Source organism: Sarcophilus harrisii, chromosome 3 (assembly GCF_902635505.1).
Source record: "Sarcophilus harrisii chromosome 3, mSarHar1.11, whole genome shotgun sequence".
Lineage (NCBI taxonomy): Eukaryota > Metazoa > Chordata > Mammalia > Dasyuromorphia > Dasyuridae > Sarcophilus > Sarcophilus harrisii.
The window spans coordinates 401432861-401460595 of record NC_045428.1 but is presented as its reverse complement, the minus strand read 5'-3'; the positions used below and the strand labels follow the sequence as shown (position 1 = coordinate 401460595).

General features: G+C 32.1%; 1 protein-coding gene across 1 annotated transcript in view; it reads left to right on the top strand.

The window, feature by feature from the left end:
• The window catches only part of HAT1 (histone acetyltransferase 1), an 88336-nt gene extending 61999 nt beyond the window's left edge, over nucleotides 1–26337 (top strand). Inside the window, exons 9-11 of the mRNA XM_031960464.1 lie at nucleotides 2260–2411; nucleotides 5253–5369; nucleotides 24723–26337. Of these exons, the coding sequence (XP_031816324.1) occupies nucleotides 2260–2411; nucleotides 5253–5369; nucleotides 24723–24890 (437 nt within the window). The 3' untranslated portion in view covers nucleotides 24891–26337. The remainder of the gene's footprint in view (nucleotides 1–2259; nucleotides 2412–5252; nucleotides 5370–24722) is intronic.
• The last annotated feature ends 1398 nt before the right edge of the window (nucleotides 26338–27735 follow it).

The window sequence follows — 27735 nt, the reverse complement described above, 5'->3', positions numbered from 1 at the left end:
ATTTTTAAAATTTATAATTTTGCTTAAGGTAAACATTTTTAAACATGTCGAGATACTTATTGAATTCTTAGTTGCTACTAGTTATATCAGATTTACTTTTTGATAAATAGGCTTTATATTTATTATATTTAGTCTTATTTGCTTTTTTTATACCAGTTTTCAGAATCTAAATGACCTGGACAAAATATTTATGTTGAAAAGTCTGGATCTTAAGTCAGTATTTAAATTTTTAAAATAAATTTCATAATATGCAAGCAATCTTAGAAAAACTTGGAAATTAGCCTTTATTTTTTCTCATTTTGATCAAATATTTTAATTGTTATTTAATTCCTATCTGAAGTTAGCATTCTCTATTAGAGTTAGTTGGTATAGGTATATTTATAGGAAAGGCTTAGTGGTTAGTGGATTGAATATCATGAGCAAATGCAAATTTTCTTAACTGCTAATTGTTGCCTATAGGCCAGCTGACAGTCTAGTTTCGCTTTCTTGAACCAGACTGCTTTACTAATGGGTCTTCTGTATTTCTTTGCCTGGGCATACTATTCTTTCATATTCATTTTTAGTAAGAAAACAAAAAGGATTTATGTTGATAGTTTGAAAGGTTATGTTGGGAGTGCTGAAAATTGTTTAAAAGTCACTTGTTTCTGACTGATTTTGATCTTGACTGTAGTCATCATGCCTATGATGGAATTTGAATTCTTTTTTTTTCTCTGGAAGAATAGTCTCAAAATACTACATACATTTGTATAAAAGTTTAAAATAACGTCATGTGATCTTTGTCCACTATAGTCTAAAATTAACATAGATTTATTACACAGATAACATGAAAGGAATTATGTACTGCCTGAAGACCAGGAGTGAGAGCATAAGGGCCAGAAAGAAGAGGGGTAGAATTAAGGAAGGATTAAAAATAAGAACTTTTTAGAATTTTAAGCATCCCAAATGTTGATAATTCTTTGGGATGATAGGTGATGCATATCTTCCTTTTCCTTGTTTCTTACTCAATTTAGACTCATAGCTCCCATACCTTTTAAGGTTTTTGTGCCAGTGGAAATCAAAACCTCAAATGATTGTGATCATAGTACAATGACACAAGGTTTTTAGTATGTGATTACATGATCAAAATTCTGTCCTTTTTTACTTTACTATTGGTTCAGACTCAGAAATTTTTCATAATCTTTTATGAGATTATGATTATGTTCTGATAGAAATATATTTTAGACATGAGTGAAGATTATAGCAGCATATTTGAAAAATATCTTTCATTATATTCTTTAGAACTGAAGAAGTAAAACCATTTAAAAGTAATGCTAAGCATAAAAAAATAGATGACAGAATGATTAATTTGTGGGCCTTTATTAGTTTGGATAAGAGAAGGTGATATATAAAGCTGAAATGTTTCATAGTGCCAGTTTGCAGAGAGCATAGTAAAGATGTAACTATATAATAACATTGTGAATTTGTAATTCTGTGAGTTAGAGATAGGTAGTTGATATTTTGATGTGTTAAATATTTGTGTTGGAAAGAAAATTTAAAGATTACCATGTTCTCTTTTTTAAGCATAGAAATCTTTGATGTGAATGTATTATTAAGCTGAATGCCAGATGTGCACTAGCTACCAAACTGGAGGAAATAGTTTTCCATGTGATCAATACTCACATTCCAATATAATACAATTTTTCCCATGCTATTATGTCATTACTTTGTCATCTTTAAATAATTGTTTTCCTATGCTGAATAGAACTGTTTTAGTTTTTAAAAATTTGATAATTTTTATGGGATAGTTTTTTGTATTGTAAATGCAATTATAAGCAGGTAAGTACTGAACAACTTTCTTCTTACATACATTACAGAATTTAAAATTAATTGACTTACTGGGCATGTATTAGTGAATGGCTGACCTTCAAATAGCTGTTCCATCTCTTTCTACTTGGTGGTGTGCCTTTTATGTTTTTAGTCTAGTGAATATGAAAACCAAGACTGCTTGTGACAACAGTATGACATAAGGTAATATTTTAAAAGACTGACACTTAGGTCATAATTATTACCTAGATTTATAAAGGATTTCAGGTCTAATATTTGGCTAAGTTGGGAAATTTTACTGCTTAAGCACAATTGTAGTTTGTAAAAAAGTATTTCAAAAACCATTTACATTATACCTTTCATATATTCTTATGAATCTTTAAACTAGACAATGTATCATTCAGAATAAAAAAAAATTCTTTTGAGTATGTTATCATTTTGACTTTATTTCCTTAGCTGAAGATCCATCTGAAAACTATGTAAAACTAAGAGATTTTGTACTTGTGAAGCTTTGCCAAGATTTGCCTTGCTTTTCACCAGACAAGTTAATGCAAGGATTCAGTCAAGATATGGTGACAGAAGCACAACAGAAACTCAAAATAAACAAGGTATTTTAAATTACAGTAGGGAAGATTTTATATTTAATTATTGATAAATATATAGCAAAATATTGATTAGTATGTACATTTGATCATTACATTGCTGTCAGGAACTGGCATACTTCAGCAATTATAGTATGAACAACTTATAAATATTGCAAAACACAGCTGTTTCAAGCAATGTCAAGTTTAGAATAGCATTTATGTCACTGCTTACATGTAAAGGACTTAAGGCAGAAGCTGGAGAGTTCCTTTGTACTTTAAATTCATAACTCAGAATTCTTTGTTTCTTCCAAGAGATAACAAATGCGGTTTTTTTTTTTGTTTTTGTTTTTGTTTTTTCCTTTTTCTTTGCTGAGGTAATTGGGGTTAAGTGACTTACCCAGGGTTACCCAGCTAGGAAGTGTTAAGTGTCTGAGGTCAAATTTGAACTCAGGTTCTCCTGATTTCCGGGCCGGTGCTTTATCCACTGTGCCCCCTAGCTGCCCCCTGCAAATGTGTTGTAAACTACTAAAAGAAAAGGACAATTTAAATTAGATATATCTATATGTTCATCCTCCAAAAAAAAATAAGCCACAATATAGCTTTCACATATTATTTCCTTTCTGGCAGTAGTTTTGAACTTTAGCTCATAAAGTATAATGGTGTAAAGCCTTCATCATTCATAGAAGCATGCAAATATTTAAGATGCATATGATTTAATGCTCCAAAATTTTTTTTTATCACTATGATTTCTAATTATTTTTCTTATGTTTCAAAATAGCTAACTTATTTAAATTTTGTTTAGGCTTGACAATTTAATGAGAATCATTTTTAGTTTTTGCCTATGAAGCAAACTAACATTTTAGCAATGAATATATTAGAGTAGAAATGAGTGATGATGTTTTAATCAGAAATTGGCTGGAGGGGTTTCTCCCTTTCATCCTTGTTTTAAAGTGTTAATTTTTGTCTTATAGAAGGAAATTTTTTAGTTGTTGCTTGATAAAGTTTCTATATAACTGGGATTGGGAGATCATGGAATCCACCATAAAATACAGTCTAGAAACTTTTGTGGACATAAACTTACAAAATTAAAATATTTTTTAATTCAGAGTTTAAACTATTTAAAGGACCCGGCATTGGGAGGAATAAAGAATTGCTGGTAGTGTGTTCTGAGAAGGCAATTAGTACATGAGAAAATAAGGGATAATTTTTTTATAGACTTGCATTAAAATAATTAGATACAAATATCTGCCTTAATAGTTTAATGTCGAATAGATCTTTAATTTACTGGCTTTTGAGTCTATAATTGATGTGAGAGAAGCATTAAATGTTTTTTTTTCAATGACAAATATATTGGTTATAAGTAACTCCTTTAGATATTAATTTTTTCATTTTGCAGATTTGAGTAGCTTGAGTTGCAGTTTTTTATTAGCTTATGATGCACAAAGAAATTTCAGATTGTAAGATTGATCAGATACAACATGTTATGTTATGTTAATAACAGAACTAAAATTTTTTTCTCCTGTTCTTAGACTTTTCAATCAGTCTACTATAAGCCCACTCTAGGAAGTTACTAGGAATGAAAAGTTATTATAGATCTATTAGCTTTTTAATTTGAGTAGTCCTGGCAGGATTCCTCAAAGAAAAGAGACAGTAAAGTAACCAAAAAAGCAGAAAAATAGTTGGGCTTATCCATATTGTGGGTAGAGTGGGAGGGAGGCAAGAAAGATACAGTATATATCTGTTCAAATTAAGCAAGAAAGATCCCTAACAAGATGGAGCTACCAAGGTAATTCGGGAGAACCTAGAAAGTTAGATAAAATGTAATATTAGAGAAGAGAAGTTATAGGTTTGATGATGAAGAGTTAGAATAGTGTTGGATAAAAAGCTAGTATTCAGTAAATACTTAGGTTTTTACTATATATGTATATATATGCTTTGTTAGTTTTTAAAGAGAAAGTGTTTTCCTTTGCTAAAAATGATCGCAAACATTTTGGTAGTAGAAAAATAAAGGACAAGTATCTTCTTTAAAAAATTTGGTAATTTTTAATGTTATATTTTCAAAATAAATTAATCAGTTCACCTACTTACAGTGTAAACCTATATTGTGAGAATTCATAACATTAGACTTGTGACAGTAATGGGGATTCCCTAGAGGAATGTTAACTTGCAAAAAATATTCTAATTCTACTTTGAAATATAAGCTGATCATTTTACACCCAACATGCTTACAAGAATTATAGTTTGTATAATAGTACATTTTAGGAAACACTAGTATAATTTATATAAAAAAATTCTGGATTGTTCTAGGAACTAAAAGACATTTATTTCATTGCCTAGGGAGGCTAATTTTTTAAAAATAGAGAAATGATGGGAAAATGATTTTTTTTTTAAATCTTACTTTATTTGGAATGATTTGGTACTCTTGTGTGAATTGTGAAAGTCTTCCTTTTTAAAAGCTCATTTTTATTGCTTTAAAATAGATATCTTAAATAGTGTTAAAATTGAAGTTAAGACAGATTTGCTTTAAAAGTTATTTGTAATAAGCACAATAGTATATAAATCATAGCTCTTCAGGTTAAGATTTTGGAAATTTTGTTTATATGAGACTGCATTTTTGTTGTTTTGTTTTGCTTTATGCAGACTAAAGGTAAAGTATTTGCTTCCTACTTCCAAGTTTTCACATTGTTTGTATTTTAATGTGGCTTTGCTGTAACTATAATGGAAGAATAGAGAACATAGCAAATTCAAGTTTCTTTACAGCATTAATCTTAAAATTAGATGATGAATCCTTGAGGATATTTGTGCATTCAAGAATTTTTTTTAAAACACCTTGCTTTTTTTTTGTTTGTTTGTTTCACTTATTAGCAACATGCTAGGCGAGTTTATGAAATTCTCCGATTACGTGTGACTGACATGGGTGATGCTGAACAATCCAGAGGCTATAGACTGGACATAAAAAGAAGATTAATTGGTCCATACAAGGTATAATTAATTTCAGTCATTTTGGAATATTGTGTCCTGTTCAGTATTTGGGGTCTTTAGGGGGCTCAGTTCTAAGCCTAGAGTCAAGAAGATTCATCTTTATGAGTTCAAATCAGGCCTTAATCTGGTTGTATTTATTATGTGATCTTGGCCAAGTCACTTAACACTGTTGGTCTCAGTTTCACATCTATAAAATGAAGTGGAGAAGGAAAGGGTATACAATTTCAGTATCTTTGCCAAGAATACCCTAAATGGTATCACAAAGATTTGGACACAACTGAAATAACTGAACAATAACAATTCAGTATTTAAATTAAAGACCAAAGAAGGAAATATTATTGGATATCATTTATAGGAGGATTCAAACTATCTTGCTAGCTTTTATTTGACCTGCTTAGAAAAGCTCTAGAATAATTTAAATTTCTCCATTATTTTTTATTTTAAAAAATTTTTTACTGAAGTGATATGTAAACTCTATCCTCATTGAAGCATCTGTAATTAAAATAAATTCACACAATAGCTTTCTTTTTCACTTTTATGCGTCCTTGAAAATCTTAAGGACCAGAACATAGTCAAACTTTTCTCTACTTTCTTGTCATCTACATTTTTTTTGCTATTATTTAGTATTTTTTCCCCTTATTATATTAATGGCATTCTTTTCTACTACTGATTATAATTATAAAGTGGCTTTTTCCTATCATGTTTTTGTTCCATATATTTGTTCTTTTTTGCCTATTTTTTCCCTTTAATCCTTTTTCATCTCTAAACTCAGTTTTCCCCTTCTATATATGAAAAGAGGTGGCATGGTAAATTTAGGAGGTGAAAAAAATTGGCATCACCTGAGAAACTAGAAAGACTGAAGAAATTGCCATGATGGTGTTTGGCAAAGAGCTGGTGTGAATGTATGCAGTTTTTCTGTTTGTGACAGTTTTAAACCTTAGTTGTCTCTATATGAATACTTATCTCTGATTATTCATGACGTAAAGGATGCTTCTATTGAATGTCTGTCACTTGGAATTATTCACTAGCTTAATTAAAAGTAGACACATAAAGAGCTACTTTATCACAATTCTTCCAAAAGTATTTCAGAATAGTTTAGCATAACCTTAGGATTTAGCTAAAATTGTTATTATATATTGAACATGTGTATTGTAATCTTTTGATATTTTTGATTGATTTAGGAGCTATAGTCTGGTTTTCTTATGTTGTTTCTAAAAAGGCAGTGAGATTTGTATTTCAACAATTATGAAGTCTGAAAGGTCTACTTCAGAACCTGTAGAAGGATGGTTTTGAGTAGAGAGAGCTAAGAAACAAAGAAGTCCAGTAAACTGTCATGCAGCAAGTCCTGTGATTCTTTTGACTTTGCACTTTGATTTTGTTTTAAAAGCAGGGCTTTAGAATTGCATTGTGTTTTTAAATGTTTGTAGGTTAAGAACTTTTAGCCTGTTTGAGAAATTTCCAACAAGGAGTTAGGATGAAAAAACTGCTCCAGTTAAGTCACTTAAAGCCTTGGGCCATTTTGTACAAATTGATGAAAAAGCAAAGCAAGTAGATCAGCTAGAAAAAAAGTGAATAATTTATTTGGCCAGGGAGCTTTGGGCTTACTTGGGAAAACTCACCCCTGAGTCTTTGCATGTGGCAGGTACTTTTTCTTTTCTCTTTATAAAGATCAAATAATAGTAGCAAAGAGAAATGCTCTTAAAGGCTTGCCCTAAGGAAGAGGAGAAAAAGCAGTTAGAGGCAGGTACCAGCTAACAACATGAGAACATTTGTTCCATAAGCAGTTGTAAGTTAAAAGTCATCAGTGGCTTCAATGTTTCTTCACTCTTGTAGGCATTTATTAAAGGCCTATAGTGTTGTACTAAAATAATCCTTGCCCTCAAGTAGCTTAAATTCTGCTTTGGTGATGCAACATTTGCACAAATATTTAAGAACAATTAAATTGTAGAGGTTGAGAACTAACAATAAAAGGGCCATAAAAGACTTCCCATTGCAGATGGCATCTGAATTGAGTTTTGAAGGTATGAGAGGTAGAGGTGAAGAGAGAATATTCTAGGCATGTGGGATAACCTGTGAAAAGACAAGCAGCCAAGAAAATAAGAGTTTTGAATTTGGGGCATAGGAAGTACTCCTTTTTCACTAGATCATAGTATTCATGAAAAGGAAGTATGATGAATGAAATCTCAAGAAGGGTAAGCTAGCACCGCACTAAAAAGATGTAAATGTCAAATTCTTGAGATTATATTTCCTGGAAATAATAGTCAACTGAAAACTATTGAGTGATATGATCAGACCTATATTTACTTGGGCAGCTTTCTGTGAGGATGAGTTGGAAAGAAAGCTAATTGGACAAGGAGATGCATTCGGAAGCTGTTGGAGTAGTTTAGGTTAGAGGTGATAAAGGCCTGAACTAAGGTAATGGCCAAAAAAACAAACAAACAAATAAAAAGAATATTAAAGAAATAATTCATTCAGTCCTCACAACAAAATTTAGTGACTGTTTAGATAATAGGGAAAGGAAATAAATGGAGTTGTAGGTGACTCAGGATATGAATCTGGAAGACTAGAAAAATATTGATGCTTTCAATGAAAACAAGAAAGTTAGAAGAAACAAATTTAGGATGGGAGATAAATTCAGTGTGAGCAAACTAAAGCTCATTGAGATGCCTATGGACTATCCAGTTGGAAATGTTCAGAAAAGAACTGATGTAAAACTGGAGTTCAGGAGAGATATTCGAGTTGGATGTGTATATTTAGGAATTATGTCTAGAGAAGGTGGGAGCTTATAAAAGTATAAGAGGAGAAAGGAGGGTTTGAACTTCTTTCCAACTATCCAATTAGTAATGACAATCTTAGACATACAGGTTATATTTCCAGGTATAAAATATAAAAACAACTTGTCCTTATTGAGCCCCTTAGAAATTACTTTGATATTTACCTCATATTTCTCTTGGATCTTGCGTGTCAAATTTTCTTTGAGGTTGAGGACTTTTTTCAACAAAATTCTGAACATTTAGCAGTGCATTGATTTTTTTTTTTTTTTTTTCCCTTCAGGCTTATGCTTAACTTTGTTGGGTATTATATTTTCAACTACAACTCCAATTCTTCCATATATAGTGATCCAAGATCTGCAGTCTTGTAGTGTAGCCGCTGCTAGGTCTTCTGTAATTCTAATTTTAGTTTTGCAACATTTAAACTTTTTTTTCTTGTTTCTGGCAATATTTTCTCCTTAACATGGGAATTTTCATATTTTGGTTTTGATGTTCCTTTAGGTTTTCTTCCTAGGATCTTTTTCAGGTAGTGATCAATAGTGGGTTTTTTTTTTTGTTTTTTTTTTCTCTCTATTTCTATTTTTCCCTCTTGTCCTACCACTTTAGGACAATTTTCTTTAATTATTTCTTGTATTTTGTCCTGGGCCCAATTTCTGCAGTTCTTTCCCCTTCTTAAGACATAGCTACAGCTTTCTAGCTCAATATTTTGGAAATGCTCCTAATCCTTGAGAACCCTCCAGTGTCCATAACTTTCATTTCTTCTCTCTGATTGGTCATGTGCTGTTTGCATTTCTCCCACTCAGATGCTTGACTCCCCACACTGTCCAGGTAAAAATTCCTGTGACAAGCTACCTTCCAACGAGCTACCCCCCGAGGCCACTGGAGCTATTTACCCTTCACTCAGGTTAAATCTCTTTCTGATATATTTCTTTGGATCTTCTCTGGTTTTTTATTTTTTATGGTTTCCTCAGTTAAAGTTCTTATGTGCTTTTTTTTTTTCTTTTTCTTTTTTTCTTTTTTTTTTTTTTTGGAACAGGCGACCTTTTGATATTGCTGTTTGGGATAGGAGAGGCTTTTTTTGCTCCAGTATTCTCTTTTTAAGAGTGAACCCTGGTCATCTTTATTATCATATTAAACCATCTTTTCTCCTTTACCTGTTAATTCTTTTAGAAATACATTTTATTATTATAACCATTTCTAGTCCTGGGTTATGAGACATATGTCTCTAGCCTCAGGCTATTCTAGGAACACTAACTGTGCACCAACTCTTGCTTATTTTTGCTGTTCTTTTTTCTTGTTTGTGGAGGAAATCTGGAGAACTTGGAATTTTCTTTAACAACAACAAAAAAAGGTAGGGGGCAGCTAGTTGGCACAGTGAATAGAGCACCAGCCCTGAAGTCAGGAGGACCTGAGTTCAAATCTGGCCTTAGACACTTAACACTTCCTAGCTGTTTGACCCTGGGCAAGTCACTTAACCCCAATTGCTTCAGCAAAAAAAAAAAAAAAATTAGTAGCATTTTATTTTTCCAAATACATATAAAGATAGTTTTCAACATTTGTTTTTGTAAGATTTTGTGTTCCAATTTTTTTCCCTCCCTTTCTTACCTCCCCCTTTCCCAAGATAGCAAGTAATTTGATACAGGTTAAATATATGCAGTTCTTTTAACATATTCCATATTTGTCATGCTGTGTAAGAAAAATAAGACCAAAAAGGAAAAAATCATGAGGAAGGGAAAAAAGTGGCTTAATTTGACTTAACATGGGAAACCTCACCTGGTTCAGACACGGAAAGGATTGACAGACTGATAGCTCTTTCTCGATTCTATGCTTCAATCAGTTTTGGTTTCCATAATTCTCTCTCTGGACTTGGATGGCATTTCCAGTATATTGGAATTTTCTTGAATCACCACATTGATGAAAAGAACCATGTCCATCACAGTTGATAACTTAATTTTGTTATTACTGTATATAATGTTCTCTTGGTTGCACTTGATTTCACTAGCGTCAGTTCACATAAGTTTTTCCAGGTTTTTCTGAAATCAGCTTATTCATCATTTCTTATAGAATAATGATATTTTATTACATTCATATTCTATAACTTATTCAGCCATTCCACAAGTGATGGGCATCCACTCAATTTCCAGTTCTTTGGCACTACAAAAAGAGCTGCTACATGTGGGTCTTTTCCCTCTTTTTTGATCTCTTTGAGATACAGCCCAAGTAATGAGACTATTGGATCAAAGGGTATGCACAGTTTTTTAGCTCTTTGGGCATGAACTTGGAATTTTCCTCTTATTCTGCCATCTTTCCAGAATCTTTTTTAATACTAGTATTGTTGTGTAATGTATGACCACAAAAACAGAAGATGCATGGTGTGTGCAAACTGTATTATTAACAAGTAATGATTTTAAAGGTGGTATGCTGTGGTAATGTAATGGAAATTCACTTTAACGTTTCCTTTATTAAACATTTAGATTCTTCTCTTTTTTTCCTCAATTAAATACAATTTTACTATAAACATGTCTGTCCAAACTGTTCCTTTTTGGGTGTTTTAGTTCCGGGGGGTGGGGGAGGGAGTTGTTATTTTCATGACACTCTCAGGATATATAATTAATAATAAAATGATTGGACCAAAAGATTTGATTTTGAGGTAATTTTTACTATTGTCAGATTGAATCTAGAATTTCTATGACATCACGTTGCCTTTATCTAGAAAGAAAGATTATTTCTTGCCTAGCAATTAAATTATATAAAACACCAACAAACATGTGCTATTGAAATTTTCTTTCTTCATATTTCAAGGTTTGTTGTGATTATGATCTCAACCATGGTTTGATTGTTTAAAAATTTTTAAAACCATGTAGGTCATTTTATCTGGAATAACTCACAAGTATCAAAAGCTATATTTATTACCTCTGGCATAATATAAGTACTAGCTAACCTGAAACAGAGTATCCCTTAAAGTTGTATCAAGTACTTAAATAACCTATACCTAGTAACTTTACTCACAGTTTCTCAAAGGGACAATTTTGTAATTTCAAGAGTAAGCCATCTTTTGGAAGGTACGGTACTAGTGTTGTGTTTTGTTTTGTGTTACTTTTCTTAAGATAACTTCTCAAGTGTAAAGGTACCACTATATATGGTGTGTGTGTGTGTGTGTGTGTGTGTGTGTGTGTGTGTGTGAGAGACAAGTCGTATAACCTGTCATTGCACCAGGCAACTGTTTAAGACTTTAAGTTGACAAATATGTCGATATGCATGTATGGATACATTTCTCTATAGGGAATTACTTATGCCCATAAAATTACAGGTCTAGATTAAAAAATAAAACAAACTTTTTTTCATGTATTGGATAGTGTTAGATATTGACAGAGAAAAAAAAAAGCTTTATTACAGACACCCAGTGAGGAACACATACACAATCAATTATTATTTTTCTCTTAAACACAAAGTATTGTGCCATTGATTTTTCAAAAACAATTGGTTCATACAAAACAGGAGACCTTTAACTAAATTATGAAGACTGCTTGAGTCTAAGATTCTTTACACTGATACTTCTTAGCTATGTGGTTTAAGACAGGTCACTTAATCTTTCTAAGTCATTGTTTCTGAATCTGTTATCAGATTCAGAACAATAACACTTGTATCTTCAGCCTTGTAAAATAGAGATGGTACTTTTTAAAACCTGAAGCTCTTTAGAAATATGAACCATTTTCACTCTTACAAAAGATTTTGAACATAATCATTCCTATTCTCCACACTTGAGGAATTAAATTAATACTAAGCAGATTCAGATCATTCGCTCATCATTAGAAATTTTGTTTTACAAGCCATTGATATTGTCTGCAAAGTTTCAGGTGAAGAGAACTCCTAAGTTTCTGAAATTAGAAATTCCATTCTGCTGGTTCAAGTTTGACACTAAGATGAATACATTTCCTTCTGTCATTTTAAAGCCTGTTTAATATTTTTCATTTGACAGGTGCTTTAGATTAGTGCTGTAACCTATTTCTATGGTTTCTTTTTTTTTCCCTTTTTTTAATTTATTATAATAACTTTTTATTGACAGAACCCATGCCATGTTAATTTTTTACAACATTATCCCTTGCACTCACTTCTGTTCTGATTTTTCTCCTCCCTCGCTCCACTCCCTCCCCTAGACGGCAAGCAGTCCTATATATGTTGAATATGTCGCAGTATATCCTAGATAAAATATATGTGTGCAGAACCAAACAGTTCTCTTGTTGCACAGGAAGAATTGGTTTCAGAAAGTAAAAATAGCCTGGGAAGAAGAACCAAAATGCAAACAGTTTACATTCATTTCCCAGTGTTTTTTCTTTGGGTGTAGCTGCTTCTGTCCATCATTGATCAATTGAAATTGAATTAGGTCTCTTTGTTAAAGAAATCCACTTCCATCAGAGTACATTTTCATACAGTATCGTTGTTGACGTATATAATGATCTCTTGGTTCTGCTCATTTCACTTAGCATCAGTTCATGTAAGTCTCTCCAAGCCTCTCTGTATTCATCCTGCTGGTCATTTCTTACAGAACAATAATATTCCATAACATTCATGTACCACAATTTACCCAACCATTCTCCAATTGATGGGCATCCATTCATTTTCCAGTTTCTAGCCACTACAAATAGGGCTGCCACAAACATTTTGGCACATACAGGTCCCTTTCCCTTCTTTAGTATCTCCTTAGGGTATAAGTCCAGTAGTAGCACTGCTGGGTCAAAGGGTATGCACAGTTTGATAACTTTTTGGCATAATTCCAGATTGCTCTCCAGAATGGTTGGATTTGTTCACAATTCCACTAACAATGCATCAGTGTCCCAGTTTTCCCACATCCCCTCCAACATTTGTCGTTATTTTTTCCTGTCATCTTAGCCAATCTGACAGGTGTGTAGTGGTATCTCAGAGTTGTCTTAATTTTCATTTCTCTGATTAATAATAATTTGGAACACTCATATGAGTGGTAATAGTTTCAATTTCATTGTCTGAAAATTGTCTGTTCATATCCTTTGACCATTTGTCAATTGGAGAATGGCTTGGTTTCTTATAAATTAGAGTCAGTTCTCTATATATATTGGAAATGAGGCCTTTATCAGAACCTTTAACTGTGAAGATGTTTTCCCAGTTTGTTGCTTCCCTTCTGATCTTGTTTGCATTAGTTTTGTTTGTACAGAAGCTTTTTAATTTGATGTAATCAAAATTTTCTATTTTGTGATCAATAATGGTCTCTAGTTCGTCTTTGGTCACAAATTTCTTCCTCCTCCACAAGTCTGAGAGAGAAACATTCCTCCAATTTATTTATAATCTCATTCTTTATGTCTAAATCATGGACCCATTTTGATCTTATCTTGGTATACGGTGTTAAGTGTGGGTCCATGCCTAATTTCTGCCATACTAATTTCCAGTTATCCCAGCAGTTTTTGTCAAATAATGAATTCTTATCCCAAAAGTTAGGATCTTTGGGTTTGTCAAACACTAGATTGCTAGAGTTGACTATTCTGTCTTGTGAACCTAACCTGTTGCACTGATCAACTAATCTATTTCTTAGCCAATACCCAAATGGTTTTGATGACTGCTGCTTTATAATATAGTTTTAGATCAGGTACAGCTAGGCCCACCTTCATTTGATTTTTTTTTCATTAATTCTTTTGAGATTCTCGACCTTTTATTATTCCATATGAATTTTGTTATTTTTTCTAGATCATTGAAATATTTTCTTGGAAGTCTGATTGGTATAGCACTAAATAAATAGATTAGGGAGTATTGTCATCTTTATTATATTCTCTTAGCCTATCCAAGAGCACTTAATATTTTTCCAATTATTTAAGTCTGACTTTATTTGTGTGGAAAGTTTTTTGTAATTTTGCTCATATAATTCCTGATTTTCCTTTGGTAGATAGATTCCCAAATATTTTATGCTGTCGACAGTTATTTTGAATGGAATTTCTCTTTGTATCTCTTCCTGTTGGATTTTGTTGGTGATGTATAAAAATGCTGAGGATTTATGGGAATTTATTTTATAACCTGCAACTTTGCTAAAGTTATATATTATTTCTAATAGCTTTTTAGTAGAATCTCTGGGGTTCTCTAAGTATACCATCATATCATATGCAAAGATTCTATGGTTTCTTGGGTAAGGTCTGTTTAATATGTCAATCATTCATATGTATATATTCTTATAATTATTTATATAGTTTCAAGTATAGCTAATATCTTAAATCCATAGGCACTGACTACATTTTCTTCAAAAGATGAATTAACAAAAAATCTGTAAATCAAGAAATCTCTTTAGTATATTTGAAAATTGTTAACAAAGATTTCAATTAAACATAAGATTAATCAGACAGGAGCCATATTAGACTTTTACTTTGTACTTTAAACCTTTTGTTTATTATATAAATGAACATATTCATTAATTTTTTAAAAAATCAAATAAAATAAGATTATAAAGGAAAAGTTTTTAAAATATTTAAACATTTAACTCAATTCCAAGTCTTCAGGAAACACTATATTTTTTCCAAACCAAAAAATACTTTTTATAAAACAGACTCCCCAAGATTTCTATTAAATATATTTTGGAACTCTAGTTTGAGTTAAACACAAAAAGTTTCAAGCTGTATCAGTCAGGTGGTTTCTATAAGGTAAAAGAAAAGGAAAGGATTTTGAAAAAGTATACAATGTAAGATGCTGATCCAGTAAAGTAAATTTATGTAAAGGCCTTTATAAATTATTAAACCCTCTAGTATATAGTCCATGATTAGTAACCCCAAGAGATATTTTATGAGAGAATTTTCTAATCCTTAGTGATGAAGATATCAATTGGTCAAATATATCTTTTCTAACAAAAGTATTTAAAGAATTTTTAAGATTATCCATTATGAATTTATTTTTCAAACAAACTTCTTGAACCTTTTACACTTTTCCTTCATTAAGAAAAAACAACATTCCCTGCCTTCCTCCCCCTAGTAGTGAAAAAAATTAAAGACCATTGTAACCAATAATCACATGAATTCCTATGTTATCCACATCCAGAAAAAAAAATGTCTCATTCTGCATCCTGTGACTCTGTTACCTCTTCATCAGGAAGTGAGTAGATAGGAGGCATGTTTCATTACTGGTCTTGGGGAATCAGTTTTATTGTATTGATCTGAGTTCTTTTTTTAAAAAAGTATGTTTATTTCTATTTTAAAACATATGCAAAGATAATTTTCAAATTCACCCTTGCAAAACCTTGTGTTCCAAATTTTTTTCTTTCTCCCTTCTCCTCACCTCCTCCCCTTAGACCAGGGGTCCTCAAACTATGGCCCGCGGGCCAGATGCAGCAGCTGAGGACGATTATCTCCCTCACCCAGGGCTATGAAGTTTCTTTATTTAAAGGCCCACAAAACGAAGTTTTTGTTTTTAACTGTAGTCCGGCCCTCCAACAGTCTGAGGAACAGAGAACTGGCCCCCTATTTAAAAAGTTTGAGGACCCCTGCACTTAGATGGTAAGTAATCCATGTTAAATCTGTGCAGTTATTATATTCATATACATATACAGTTATCATGCTGCACAAGAAAAATCACTTCAAAAAGGAAAAAAATGAGAAAGAAAACAAAATGCAAGCAAAACAAGAAAAAGTGAAAAATACTATGTTGGGATTGATGCACACTTGTATCCATACTCCTCTTTCTGTATACGAATGGCATTCTCCATCACAAGACCATTGGAACTGGCCTGAATTACCTCTCTGTTTGTCCATCAGAATTGATCAGTTGATTGAGTTGAGTTTTTATTTTTTTAAAGGATTTTTTTGACCTGAATTCTTTTTTTTTTTTTTCTTTTTTGAGGTGATGTGCTTTTATTTTTTTACTTGTTTAATTTTCAGTAGTATTTTATTTTCTAAATGTAAAGATAGTTTTCAACATCTGCTTTTGCAAGACCTTGTGTGTTTCAAATTTTTCTCCCATATTTCCCCCTTCCAAGATAGCAAACCTCTGATATAGGTTAAACATGTTTCCATACTTCTCAGTTGTGCAAGAAAAATCAGAACAAAAGTGAAAAAAACTATAAGAAAAAAAACCAAACTAACAAACAAAAAGTGAAAATACTGTCCCTTAATCCACTCAGTCTCCATAGTTCTTTTTCTGGATGTAGATGGCATTTTCCATCCCAAGTTTGATCTGAATTCTTAAGTTTTTCAAAGTTATGTTTTTATTGTGTAATTGTTATTGCTTTTCTCATTTAACTGTGCATCAATTAACTTCACTAGCATTATTGAAATCTTTTGAAATGGGGTCATGAATAAAAAGTGGCCCTGAAAGGATATTCCCTATTCAAAAGGAACAGAACAGATGAAAAAGGTCTGTTACAATAGTATTATTTAAAATATAATCTTGTCAGAAAATCCAGGAACTAAAACAAATAAGAATGAGAGAGAGCATTGGAGTGGTTTTTGTATAGTATAAGAGGTAGCTCCCTAATAATTAGAGCTCTCCAGAAGTGTAATGACAAGCCTTGACAGGTAATAGGTTCCCACTTGCTGAATATTTTCAAGCAGATACTAGATGGTTTTTCAGATACAGATTGAACTAACATGACTTGTTATAGGATTTAGTCCTGTGCTGGTTGTTCAAGCATGTGAAAGATTCAGTAGTCAGAAATGAGGGAAATGGGCAGTTTAGATACAGGGAATGATATGAACAAAATGATAGAGATTGGAAAGGGTAGGATGAGTTTTAGCAAATAGTAGATAATTCTGTTTTAAATATACTTTAGCACATATGAAGAGAAATAATTTAATAAAAAGTTGGTTGGAGCCAGATTCAGAGACTCAAACATCAAAAGAGTTTGGACTTTATTTGTATTAGCTATGGACTTTGGATAAGTCATTTGCTTTCTCTGGGATTGTTTCCTTCTCCAGGGAGTGTTGAACCATATGATTGTTGAGTTTTAAAGGGTGACTATTGAGAGTTATTGAGCAAAAGAATGATTATCTGAATTTTTTAATTAGGAAAATTCATTTAGTACCTGTATATAGAAAAGATTGTAGGGAGAATGGTTGGAAGCAGTGTTAGAAATTATATGTCTTACAACATTCCAGTCAGGAGATAATAGGGGTCTAAATTAGATTGGTTGCAGTAGGAATAGAATGAAGGGGGAAAGCATAATTGACAGGACTTGATAATTGGATGTAAGTTAAAAAGAAAAGAATGAAAGGTGACTGTTAGGTGAGTTCTGGGGCTTAAGTGATTAGGAGAATGAAAGGCAAGTTGTTGAAGATTGGAGCAGAGAGAGAAAAGCTAACAGGGAATTAATATTGTAAAGTAAAATAGAAGCAGATCAGAAAAGGTGGCTGACTGATGATGTCCTTTATTTCCTGACTCTGCACTAATTTAAATACAACATATAAGACTTCTCTATTAATTCCATAATAACTTGTAATGTGAAACCTTTTAACTCTAAAGAGATAAACCTACTGGTTTTCCTCTTCTATTTCTTTTTTTCCCCCTGAGGCAATTGGGGTTAAGTGACTTGCCCAGGGTCACACAGTTAAAAAAAAAATGCTAGATTTGAACTCAGGTCCTCCTGACTTCAGGGCTGGTGTTCTATCCACTGAATTACCTAGCTGCCTCCATCTTATATTTCTTTAACTTTACAGAGGTAATAAAGTTATATTACCTTTAATTACTTTTAGTATTCAACCTGATCTCTCTTAATTCTCTTTTTGGTATGATCAGGACATATCTTTATATTTGTTAGGATTTTGAAAGTGGATATTTCATAATATTAAATTTTAAAAGTACTAATTGAAGATCTTGCTTTTTCGGTTCTTTAATTCTTCATAATTAAATGAGTAAAAATGGTCCAAGCATGACAAACCTGTGTGTTCCAAAAATTTTTTTTGGTAAGTTTGGAAGTTACTTTGCATTAAAGCTAGCTTTGAGAACATAAGAATTAATGAATAGTTTTTTGAGATAATTACTTCCTAGTTTTAAAAATTCATAATTGATGCTTCAATTAAAAGGAACTTCAGTAATATTAAATAAAATCCATACCTGAACAAGAATTTCCCACATAATACTGATAAATAATTATCCAATCTTAAAGAACTTTTAATGAAGTAGGTCATGTCCACTATTTCATGATCCAACTTAAGTAACATCTATATTTCTTCATCTTACTCATTGTTCTGTTACAAATATAAAAACTAGCTTGTTAGTTAAATAACTGTACCTAGATTATTTTAATTAACTTCTTTTGTCATCCTCTTGTGCCCAGTAGGGTCATTCATGAGAAACATCATTCTTTTCAGTGTTTTGTTGATATAAAAAGGAACTCAATAAATCTTCAGATCTTTTAGATGATAATTAGATTATGTTAATAACTTAGTAATACTGAAGACAAATGTTTAAATGATCTGAACCAATTGGGAAAAAAAATCTAAACAAAATTGGTTGACAATAAGAATAAATACGAAGTATTTTTTATTTAAGCCACCAAAGCATAGACAAGTAAGAAGATAACTTGAAAGTTATAATTTACTACAAGTTGAACATGTCACTTTATAGGGATAGAATGCAACATTATTAAGAATAAACAAGCAACTGTTGGTGATACTAATTATAATAGTTAAAGTTTATATCTGAACTTTAAAATTTGCAAAGGTGCTTAATATACACTATTTCAGTGTCATGTGACAACTAACTATATGACATTTGGCAGGGTATTTATCTTGTCTGAGTTTTAGTCTCCTTCGGCAAAGAGGATTGAACTCATGATCTCTAAGGCCACTTCCAGCTCTAAAGCATGAAATGTAAAAACCCGGAAATCCCTTTTAGTAAGAGGAATTTAATAAGACATAATATGTTTTATACTAATTTGACCCCTATTCAGAAGATTGTCCAGTTTTGTTCAGCATATTTTAAAAATGTGAAAAAACGAAGATTCAGAAAAAAGAAACTGTTAAAGAAATAGAAGACTGACTATAGGGAAGAGTTTACTAGAAAAATTTTAAGTTACTGATTTAATTGGCATATGCAAACTTTTAAAAGAATGTTTCTAAAGGACTAAATCAGGGTAAACAATTTTAAATCAAAGTCTTAAAATTGCAATTGGGCATAGAGGGATCCGTTTACCTTTGGAGATACAACAACATCTCCATTTATGTTGTTCAAAGAATAATAGACTTAGAGCTAGAAAGGTTCTTAAAAGCCTTTTTCAGTTTACAGATGAGGAGAGATCATGAGGTACTTGCCCCAAATCTTCCAAGAGTAGAACAGGGTGGAGACAGTGGTGGGGAGACTTTTGTGGAAACCCCACTTTCTTTACTTTGATTCAACAGAAGCAAGTGCTGGTACAAAATAGAAATAGCTTTCTGAAGAAGTCCAAATATTCAGTACGTGTACAGAAAGATGTTCAAGGACTCTAAGATAGCAAATTCAGTTCCTTTTAATAAAATTATCCCCCAAAGAAATGATTTGTGCAAAGGCACAGCTAATTGGTAATAAAGATAAGGTGGAAATTCAGAGCTTTTGCTGTGGATACTTTTCCTGCTTTGCACTACTACCTGTCTTATAAATAGGAATGTGTCTGGATGTGGAGTGTCTCACTTTAATGTAAGCTTGGATTTGGAGAGTCTCACTTTAATGTAAGTTTAGTCTAGAATGGACAATGTGGTGAGAGAACCAGCTTCAAAGCCAGAAAAGCCTGGATGCAAGTCCTTTCTCTAATACTTATTGACCATGTGATCTTGGGCAAAATGCAAAATTGCCTTTGGCAATAAGTATTGTAGAATTATCTTATCTAGGAGGAGTTCCTTATACCCATTTATAAGGTATTTACAGATCCAGTCACTATTCATAGACTAGTGTTTTTTTTTTTTTCTTCCTAAAGACTTTTCCTTCTCAAACTGTTTAATTTGGTATTAAAATATAAATCGACATGGAAATAGAAATTCAGTGATAGGCAATATAAATTCATCATTTTCTTACATAATAATCTTTTCTCTTTTTGTGCCTAAGATTCCCATCTTCTAATGAACTATCAGCATTTTTATTTTTTGGCAAGGAGCATTGAATGTAGGGAGGATTTAAAATGTAATTTAGTAGATAGGCTAATTGTAATAGTACATTTTACAAGAGAGTTAAAAAATTTTTGCTACCTTAAGAATAATGCCACTGGAAACTATATATATACTTATTAAAAACTCATCGAAAAGAAATTTCTTAATATTAAAACAGCTAGAAGACTTTGAACTTTAAAAAAATTATATTCTGGTATTTTAATATCAATACTTATAAACCTAGTCATAAAATATTTATATGTATTGAGGCAAGTAGGACTATTGCTGTTACTTTTTTGTTGTTGTTGAAGCAGTTGGGGCTAAGTGACTTACCCAGGGTCACACAGCTAGAAAGTGTTGAGTATTTGAGGCCAGATTTGAACTCAGGTCCTCCTGATTTCAAGACTGGTGCTGTATCCACTGTGTTACCTAGCTGCCCCTGCTGTTACTTTTGGTCTTTGTTTATGAAACTAAAAACCTAGAAAAAATTTTTTTCCTTTACATCACCCTTTATAAGGTACTAGTATAATAATAACTAGTCATAAGATTGTGATGCTAACCCTGATTATAAAGTCACAAAAAAGTATAAATTGCTTTTGAATAAATAAATATGTGAATAAAAACATGTTTAAAGTTTCTAAGGGGAATACATTTTCACATGATGAAAACCATGAATGGAAAAATTGATCCATATAAGTATTTTAAATACAAAATAAATAAAGTGATTTTTTTTTTTTTTTGGTTTTGGTGAATCTAGGAAACTGAGAAACAATGCTTTCCTATGAAGTATACTTATTATATAAAACAAAGGACTTTGTGTCTAGATGATTTATGACATATAATGTGTTGTGATATGGGAGCCACCTGCCAGTGGCTACTGGAGGTCTAACTCAGACCTGTAGAATGGATCTCTTCGCGTGAGCAGATGATGATGATACAAGGAGACTGGGAGGCAGTCGCTGTTCTCTGACCTCTCCACTGAGAGCGTTGTCTGACCTCTCTCCTCTTCCCTCTGCCTCCAATTTATTTCATTCCCAGTCCACAATTAACACTTGTGTCAGTAAAGGCTGCTTTGCAACTCCCTTCAGATGTTATGATCCACAGCTGCAGAGGCTCTAGGAGAATTGACCTCCCCCTTCACTTAGGCATGGTCCTTAACAATAGTGCTGTTACATTGTCAGATAGGCACTTTGATTAGATAGTAAAGTAAGGAGAAAGGGGAATTTTTAGAATTAAAAAACATTTTTACTTTCTGTAACTATATGTTCATTTATATTATGGTTTTACTTGATATTTAATTTTACTTCAATTAAGAACCCAAATTACCAGATCTAAGTTTTGATATTTTTAAATAGAGGAACTTGAAGGTTGTACTTAAAAGAAAATAGTCTTAAGTCCATAGAAAAGCATACAAATCTTCCATTTTATGTTTAGTATAGGATTTTTTTCCTTTCTTGTTCACAAGTGTTTTGTGTGTTTCAAGTAGAAAAATAATTTGAAATTAAGGTGAACTATTAATAATACAAAAGCATTGTTTTTTGTTTTTACCATTATGCTTATTCACATAACTGTTCTTCACCTGGATATCCCCTGAGTACATAATGGAATCATTATTTTCTCCCTTGAAACTTCATTGTCCAGACTAGCTTATTTTTGTTTAAAGTAAATACTATGTGATAAACAGAGGACTTTTTGCTTAATCTGATTTCCTGTGATCTAATCATTTGCCTCTAGTACATCCAGTCTCTTATTTCTAATCAATTGACTGCCACTCTGGTTCAAGGTCTTGCCACTTTTCAACTGGAAAATTACAATATTCTTCCAGTTGCTCTCCTAGTTTTCAACCCCTTCCTCTTCAGTCTTTCTCCACCCAAATGTCAAAATAATCTTCCTAAAGCACATGTCTGACTTTATCATTCTCTGTCTAATAATCTTCAATCTCCCTATTGTTTTGAGATTAAAATAGAAACTTTATGGTTTGGCATTCAGAGCCTTTTTCAGTTTGGCCCCAGCATATTTTTCCAAACTTATTTTATTTTGCAGAATTCTGCTGTAACTTTTTTATTTGAAAATGTAAATTCATTCCAATATGACTGATATATCAGAAGAATTTCAACATCACAGATTTTTGTGTTTGTCTATGCATTTTTGTTTCACAGTATGTAAGACAAAGCAAGAACAAAAAACTGCAGCACTGACAACTCACAAATTACAATGCTTCCCACACCTGATTAAGCAAGCAACTTTTAGCTTTTTCAAAGCAAAATGCCATATTTATGGTACATCTTCTATATGCATCTTCTCCCACTTTCATATAGCTATGGATCTCTAGAATTACAACCTGCTGAGACCACATTCTTTTTTTAGCCCTTGATTTTGCCAGCTGGAGGACATAGATTCCATTTTTTCTTGTAGTATTTAATCCTGTAATATGTATATAATTGGGCTGCTATTTTTATTAGTTTCCTGTTTTTTAATGTTATTGATAAAGTTTTTGAGTTATATGTCCATAATTCCTTACTTTATTTATGCCATAAATGCTGTGGTTTTTATTGTGCAGTTTTGCATTGAGATGTTCAGTGGGAATGTATATCAGAACTTAACATACTTCTTACATCCCCTATTCTAGCTTAAAGTAGCTTGGTTGCTGTTTCTGGACTCCTTCATTTTCTTTTTTCATGCCCTTTGCATAAGCTACTTTTCCTTAGCCTAGAAAATATTTTCTTTTCATCTTAGCTTTACTTCAAGGCACAGCTCAGGTTTGCCTCCTATGGGAAGCTTTTCCTACTCTTTGTTGTCAGTGTTTTTGCCCTCCTCAAATTATCTTTTTTACATATCTTTTTACATGCTGTATATGCTGACATACATTACATCATACCTTGCATGAAGTAGATACTTAATAAATATTTGTTGAATTGTTTCTAGAAGCTTATCTTGTTTACAGCTATAAAAGTTAAAATCTCTGGCTACTATCTGTATCCTGTATTCAAGTAACTTTCTTACATAGTTCCTTGTTTTTTCTCGTAATGTCTCTTAATTATAATTATTATATAATATAATAGCTATTATAATTACTATTTAGTTCTCCATTTCCTATTTCCCAGCCTCTGCCCCCTTTAAAAAAAAAATTACCAAACTTATATTTTTCATGGAATTTTTTGGTAAGGTTGAATCAGAGAATTGCCATATGATAAGAAGTATTATCTTTCTATTGACTTTCAAATTTGCCAAAGATATATGATGTGAAGAAGTACGGTAAGAGAAGAATTAAAACATGCTATACACTGTATTCTACTTTAAAAGAGGGAGGTGCTATTTATTGGAGCTTGGTTTCATTTGATAAAGCAAAAGCTCAGAAATAGACAACTGAAGACAGCAAAAATTCTTAATAGTTTAGAAACAAGCAACCTTGGCTGTTATATTATTTTGATTTCTGATTAGTATTATTAAGTGCCTTCTAAGTTGTTAAGTGCTGGGGATACAAAGAAAGGTAAAACAAACAAGTCCCTACTCTCATAGAACTCAACTTCTAATTGGAGATAACTTGCAAACAAACTATGTACAAACAGGATATATATAGGATAAATTAGAGGGGTAAAAGAGGGAAGGCACTACCATTAAGGATGATCAGAAAAGTCTTTTTGTAGAAGGTAGGACTTTGTCTTGATTTTAAATGAAGTCCCAGAAGCCTACATAAAAATGAGGAGAATCCTAGGCATGATGAATAGACACTAAAAATGTCTGAATTCTAGAGATGGGAATATTTTGTTTGTGAGGAACAGCAAGGTGCCATGTCACTGTATCCTAAAAGCTAGAAAAGTAAAAAGCCAGGTTAGTTATATTTTTTGAATACTATATAATTTTATATTTGATCCTCAAGGTAGTAGGAAACCAAGTGAGTGCTCCATTGCAAGGATAAGACTGGGATCAAATTTCCTTACTGTAGTTTTTCACTCACATTACTACTTTGTATCTCATTTTTATCTGTAAGTGTGACCAACATCAAGTTCTTTTGGGCACTATTCCCAAGAATATTGGCAAGTGTCAAATATTCAGTGTATGTGTCAGATATGTATATATTATATACATAAGTGTGATATGTGTGTGTGTATATACACACACACATATCACACATAAATAATTTTATTATTAACTATTAAGTTTAAGCTTTGGGCTTCCTTGAAGATTGTAATGTATATTTATTTCTGTTACTATTAGGCTCAGATCTAGAATTGCAAAAGATCCCAGAAACCTTCTAGTCTACACTTTACTAATTTTACAGATGTGATGCATGAGGGCATAGGGGTTAAAAGACTTGACTAAGGTCATGCAGGTTGTAAACATCAGAAGTGAAATTTGAACTGAGGTCATCTTTACACAAGAGTCAATATTTCCATTGTACCAGCATTATTTTATTTTACTTTGTTTGGTTTTGTTTTTAACATTGGAGATTACTGTTAAAATTATACAGATTCAAGGAAATAAGCTATTTCTTTTCCTAACAAATTTTATTTACTGCCTAGAAAAAGCAGAGGGATCTTGCAAAGATGAGAAGATGTCTCAGGCCTGAAGAGCTGACAAACCAGATGAATCAAATAGACATAAGCATGCAACATGAACAGTTGGAGGAAAGCTTCCAACAACTTGTTTCAGACTACAGGAGAATAATAGAACGACTTGCCCAAGCATAACGAATCAGCTTTTCTGTACAGGAATTTGAAGATTTCTATACATTGTGCTGTGAAAAACACCTGTAATGGCTTCTTAATTGAAAAAAATCTTATGTGACACTTGTATTTACATTAAAAGGTTACCTTTTTTGTTTTTCTCTTATTTGAAGATTTTCTTCTAGTAGGTTTGGAATTATAGGTTCTAAGATATTGTTTGTATTCTAGGAGCACTCACTGCTAAATAAATCACAGGTATAGTTTATAAAATACCCATCACTGCTATTTCTTTTCGTCTTAAATAAGCATTCATAATGCTAACTTGGAAATACCAGGTTGTAGTAATATAACTACTCTTTAAAATGAAGAAGTAAGGCAAAATAAGGAATATAGTACTCAGCATTAAATATCCTCAGATGCTAATAGTGTAAGGCATTAAAAATCACAGTGCCATTTTTTTTCTAGAGTATTATAGAACTAGAAAATTAGGTTTTCCTATGCTTTTTCAATTATCTTTCCCTGTATAAAAAATTTATTATTATTTTTTTGCTTAGCTGATTCTATTTTGAGATGTAGGGTTTTTAAATAGACATATAAAAGATATAATCTTTTCTTCTATCCCTAAACTACAGCTGGGGGAAAAAAATTAAATGGCTTCATATTTGTGGATTAGAGGGAATAAAGAATTTTTGCACAAAATCTGAGTCATCAGGTGCCTTACTGGCTTATTAAACCCCTTTATGTGTATGGAGGGTACAGATAAAAAGAAGATTTCTCACTGTCTTATTTTACTTGGGGACATTGTTCTCATCTTGGGATTTTTTTTTTTTTTTAAAGTTTGGGAAAATGCAGACCTTCCCCAAAAATCTTCGATTTTACATAGATTTGTTTGGAACCAACATATATAGTAACAGTAAAATAGGACTGAAGTCCTACTTTACTTGAACCTGTATTTTTTTTTTTTTTTGAACCTGTATTTTTTGCAGTAACAAAAACAATTATTAGTATCTTTGGTCCTTGACAGAAGGAAGAGATTTTGGTTTTATAGAGGAAGACACTGAGGCCCAAAGAGGACTTGCCCGCTGTCACAGAGGCATTATGTGGCAAAGGTGGATTTAAAATACTTGCATCTAAATCAAGTCTTTTCCTCTGTACCAGAGGTGGAGAATGTCTAGCCCATAAGCTGAATAAAGCCTACAAAATCATGTGCTAAGACAACTGTAGGCAGTGAGGAACTAAAGATAGGTGCAACAACCTCCTTGAGTTCTATAAATTGATAATTTTATGTGGCCCACAATTGATATTAAAAGTATCCAAATGGCTCTTGCTCTATACCATGCTGAGGTTTAGAAATATGGGAATGTTGAGAGACTCAACCTGTAAATCAGATTGAATTAGATTTAAGTTCACAGCTGGAGTTGGCAAACAGAATATTTTTTTACACTTTTAATAAAAATTACATTGTATTCAATTATAAGAACCATTTTTAGCTGGGGACATACAAAAAGATAGTGATGGATTTGGCCTTCTAGCCATAATTTGCTGAACACAGATCCAGTCCAACCCCTCTATTTCGCAGATGTAAAAAATGAGTCTCAAACAAGTTAAGTAAGTGATAAGCAAGGTAATATCGTTAAGTAAAGCTGGGATTCAAGTCAAATGACTCCAAAATCTTGTACTTTATCTTACTTCATGCTACTTAAAAGATATATCATAAATTTTAAAAATCTGTATCAGTTCATAATTTATCCTGAAAATTTTTGTTTTTCTCCCCTATAGTTAATTTCCTGGATTTTATGCTTATAAATTCTATCCAAAACTTCCAGAATGGCTAAAGATTGTAGAGTAAGAAAAAAAAGATAAGATGTCGTGGAGAGGAACATAGCTGTGCGATGAAAAGCACTGGTTCCAAAATTACATCCTGATAAACTATACACTTATTGAGGCAAAGACTGTTTCATTTGTTATTGTAATTCTTAATACTTTAACACATAGACTTAATAAATGCTTCTTGAATTAACATTTAACACTATATGCTGGCACTCTATTATAAAACTAGGGGAATGTGAAGCAAATTATTCATGAGATGTAGGCCACCCTAAGAGCTTGGAATATGGTATTTCAGAAGGGGGAAAAAACATAAGCTTAAATTAAGATTAACATGCCTAACAAAAGTGAATTTAATCATGGGGAGAAAATGAACCTTTCATGAAATCTAGGACTTACAAATATTACTGATAAAAAGACCAGAGTTGTAAAGGAATTTTTAAATGCAAACATAAGAGGCAAGAAGTAAATATGAATAAGTTGTAGATTATATATATATATATATATATATATATATCCCTTAAGTTCCCTTTTTGAGTCTCTGAAGATCTTGCAGAAGATAATCCAGGAATGGTTTTGTTATGTTTTGATGAACTTAGAAAGAAAAGGAGGCAAAAGGGTATGGGGAAGGGAACAGAGTTAGGGAAGAAATGTGAAGAAAATGATGTAATTTTGGTGCCCAATGAAAAGACTATACAAACAAGGAATGGAGAGAGTGGTCAAAGAACCACACTTTCTGACTGGGTGAAAGAAGGTAAAATTACCCCACACAAAAATGCATTTCACTCAACAAGAATGGGGAAAGGAGAGGGAAAAAAAAAAAAGGATGAGAATAATAGGGAAAGTAGATGAAGAGAAACATTAATCCTAATAAGCAAAGCAAACTAACAATGGAAGTTTGGAGTTTAACAGGAAAGAAAGGATAAATTGTGACTGGACTCTGGGCAAAAGAAAAAGAAAGGAAGCAGATTGTATCAAACCTAGAGCACTGCTACTGAACACACTTCTCTCACCATCCTCTTTATAAAGAGAAGGTAGAAAA